Here is a 3,592-nt window from a genome sequence, read left to right on the forward strand (position 1 = left end):
TATTGTGAAGTAACCTTTGAACTCTTAAATATAACTAATCATATTTTCTAGTCCAGCAGTTGGGTTAAATAGGAATATATTCGGATCAATTTTCTAAGATAACACACTATATTTCATTCATCCAAGAGAAGAAGATCCAAGATGGAAAGGTAATTTTAATATAAAATGCACTATGATTCAGCTGTTTTTTCATTAAAACATAATTTATTCTATATTATTGCTATAATAATAAATAAAAAAGGTTCTATTTTTAACAACTACCATTTAAGTAAGAAAAGAAGACATCGTTATCCCGTAGGTTAATATTGGTAATTTGAGTGACATATTAAGAAAATTGTACAATATATATTATTATGAATTAAACATTATATAACCAATTATTTTATTGATATCATTTTTATTATTTTACCTGTCTGTCTATAAGTCTGATTATAAATATGCATAGAATTTGTCCGTATTAAAACAAAAAAATTGTTTCAAAGAGACTTGGCTTTGGCTTTATTCCTGTTACAGTCTGTTAATTCTTCCTCAATAGTCTGAAAAAATATATGCCCAGCTTAAAACACTATTTTTTTCTACCACTTTAAGTATCTACACTATTTAAATTTATAATATATATTCTTCACAATTTCTGTCTGACATGTCATGCTAAAATTATTACTTACCTTGAAAGGATTAATTTTTCTTAAATTACACATTCTAGATGTAAACTGATATTCTGATAGTCGGCGATGGTCCAACTGGAATAAGCGCGACTATACGAGCCAAACAACTGTTGGACGCGGAAGGGAAGAAAATCAGGGTCGGTGGAATCGAAGTCATAGCACACTTGATCGGTGGTCTATACGGAACATAGATTTTTAGGTAATCATCGTCGAGAAGGCCCTATAAATGGGACTGGAAAGAGAAGGGCGCGCCTCTGAACACTCCCCTAACGGAGGATAAGTTCGGTCTATTACCTAGCACCGGTAGGATTCCGGTACCAGCCCTGCCAGGTTGGATTCTTTATCTTAAATCGATTTATATATTGAATAAATGATATTTCGTCAGGAACTCCGATGTTTAATCACGGGAACTATATCGTCCCGCTGGGACACGTTATTCAGTGGTTGGGAGAGCAAGCTGAGGCCGTGGGCCCGGGTTATGCACCTTCCGAAGTCCTGTACAACGATGACGGGAGCGTTAAAGATATCGCGACGAATGATTCAAACATAAACCGGGTGCGCGGAGCACACCATCGGCTGGCCCTTGGATAAGAACACCTACGGAGGATCCTTTCTGTATCATTTAACGACGAGGTATCCCTGATCGCCGTCGGGTTTGGATTACATCAATCTGTACCTGAGCCCGTACAAGGAATTCCAAAAGTACTGAATATCCAAAGATCGGTAATGCGGTAATGTTCGTTTCTTCGCAGGTTCAAACACCATCCGTTCATAAAGCATCACTTCGAAGACGGCAATAGGATCTCACCAGGGCACCGGCAGTTTTCACAGTATCCCCAATCTCACTTTTCCTGGAGGATGCTTAGTAGTCTTTGCCACGGGTTTTATTACCTTGCCGAAAGTTAGTTAAAAGGATTGTACCTAATGAAAAATTAGAGCATTACACAAAAATAAGTTTTTTTTATTAATGAATTGTTTAAAAGTTCATAAAATAATCACCCAAATGTCATCAAAACACAACTGGAATCTTTTAAAGTCAACTAAAAGCGTACATATAGTGTATAACACAAATTATGTTATGCAACACTTTAAACTCGCAAAATCCTGTCAAACGAAACTTAGGCGTCTTCGACGGACTCGAAGATTGTTATTGTCCCGCTGGTGTGTATGAGTTTGTGTCACTCGATTCTGGAGAGGGCCATCCACCGTAAGACGTGCAACATCAAGGACCCCAGCCAGAATAACTGGGTGGTCCCAGAAGGAGGTCGCGGCCCAGCTTACAACGCAATGTAAGGACCAATGAGATTTAACATTTTCCTATATCTTTTTATTTATATTGTATTAGTTAAGAAGATACAATTTTTGTATACAAATAAACTTTATATTGTAGTTCTACCAGTATCGGTGACTAGCTTGATTCATCCCTTGTTTCTTCCTTTAGCTCTTCTCTTTCTTTGAACTGATTCTCGGCCGCTCTGTAATGTTCTGGCCAGTCTTTTGGTTGCTTATTTCCATACATCTGTAAATCAATAATAACCTGACAATGTGCTTATAAGTCAACTGAAATAGTTACCTCACACACGAACTGTAAAACCTTCATCTTTGAGATTTCAATTTCAGCTCGAATCCCCCATTGGAAAGTTTGTATTTTCGTTTTCTCATCAAACTCATAGTGAAGGTAATAATTCTTTATCAAGGTTTCTCTTATATATTCTTTGACTTTACCGAAAAATGGATGCTCAACTTCTACATCAATATCCAAGGACTTCAGGAAACTATAAAGGGATTCTGAAATAATAAATCAACAATATAAAAACAATAAAGGAATGGTATCGTAGAGCTCACTGTCTGATACTGGCGCGTTTGTCATAAATATATGGGATAAAATTAATAGAGTCAGTATCTTGTGAGCAGCATTTGGTACATTTGAACCAGTTTCATAACTAGAAACACATTCTTCCTCTTCATCGGAATAATTTACAGAAGGCAACATACTAATTAAAAAATAAATTTTTTTTTTCATTTTTACATCATCATATTCAGTAAGTGTGTAACCATATATCTAAAAATGTATGCAAAACAATATCAACAACATCCATATAACAATAATAATACCAACATTTTCCAGAACCTTAATTGCTTGTTGTATAACACTATCCACGCATTGGCCCTTTTTGTGAATTACATTTTGATTTAATTCGGATCTGGTATAAAATGAATTTTCGTCAGCTTTAAGGATAATGTACCTGACTACATCATTGATTATATTTTCTGTATTTTGATCCGGTACGTCTGGATCAGTCTGTGATTTGGTTTTTTGAGACCCGCTAACTGATCTTCGCTTCTTCGACATTTTTACGACTTGAAGAACTTTAAAATCGTGTATCAGCTATCTCCATACAGCACTATCAACACAAAAATTTAAATAACTAGCCGCTAGGGATGCAGAAAAAATATCGATATTTTTTTGTCGATATATCGATATTTTTTAGATGATATAATTTCAGAAGATTAAGTACAATTAAAAAAAACTTTCAAATCGGAACTTATTTTTAAACGTTTAGTGAATTCTGGTACTTAATTTTAATGGTTTCTCAAAAATACCGTTATTCCTTAAGAGTTTTAGAAAAAAATATTTTTTAGGCTAATATTTGACTATGTTTATTTTCAATTAAAAATATACATAAATTTTTTTGTAAAATATCGATATATCTTATACTTATTGCAAAAAATATGGATATTTTTTCCTTCGACATATCGATATTTTTTGTGGCCAACATGCCTACTAACCACTACAAAATATGCAAAATCTAATGCACGGCTTGGCTTTTTATTTTAATTCTTAATGTCAGACGAGTATGTTCGATCCCTTTCCTATATAAATTGTAAGAGAGGAAAGGACGGATATAATTGCTTGGAGCAATTAA

The 3,592-nt window shown here is 34.3% G+C and overlaps 1 protein-coding gene and 1 pseudogene across 2 annotated transcripts; one reads left to right on the forward strand and one right to left on the reverse strand.

Annotated features, from left to right (window-relative positions):
• The first annotated feature begins 881 nt into the window (after positions 1–881).
• On the forward strand, positions 882–1,436 carry LOC143197488 (electron transfer flavoprotein-ubiquinone oxidoreductase, mitochondrial pseudogene; annotated as a pseudogene). The gene is made up of 3 exons (XR_013006009.1): positions 882–995; positions 1,051–1,367; positions 1,418–1,436. The product of XR_013006009.1 is annotated as an electron transfer flavoprotein-ubiquinone oxidoreductase, mitochondrial pseudogene (transcript).
• A 619-nt stretch (positions 1,437–2,055) lies between these two features.
• Positions 2,056–2,720, reverse strand: LOC143197490 (non-structural maintenance of chromosomes element 3 homolog). The gene is made up of 3 exons (XM_076406026.1): positions 2,511–2,720; positions 2,239–2,453; positions 2,056–2,184 (listed from the first exon to the last, which is right to left on the reverse strand). Exons 1-3 carry the CDS (start codon positions 2,686–2,688, stop codon positions 2,074–2,076), a joined length of 504 nt encoding a protein of 167 aa, XP_076262141.1. The 5' UTR covers positions 2,689–2,720; the 3' UTR covers positions 2,056–2,073.
• Between the last annotated feature and the right edge of the window lie 872 nt (positions 2,721–3,592).

Source organism: Rhynchophorus ferrugineus, unplaced genomic scaffold (assembly GCF_030347505.1).
Source record: "Rhynchophorus ferrugineus isolate W39M unplaced genomic scaffold, kcgeb_rfMv2 rfM5, whole genome shotgun sequence".
NCBI classification, from domain to species: domain Eukaryota; kingdom Metazoa; phylum Arthropoda; class Insecta; order Coleoptera; family Curculionidae; genus Rhynchophorus; species Rhynchophorus ferrugineus.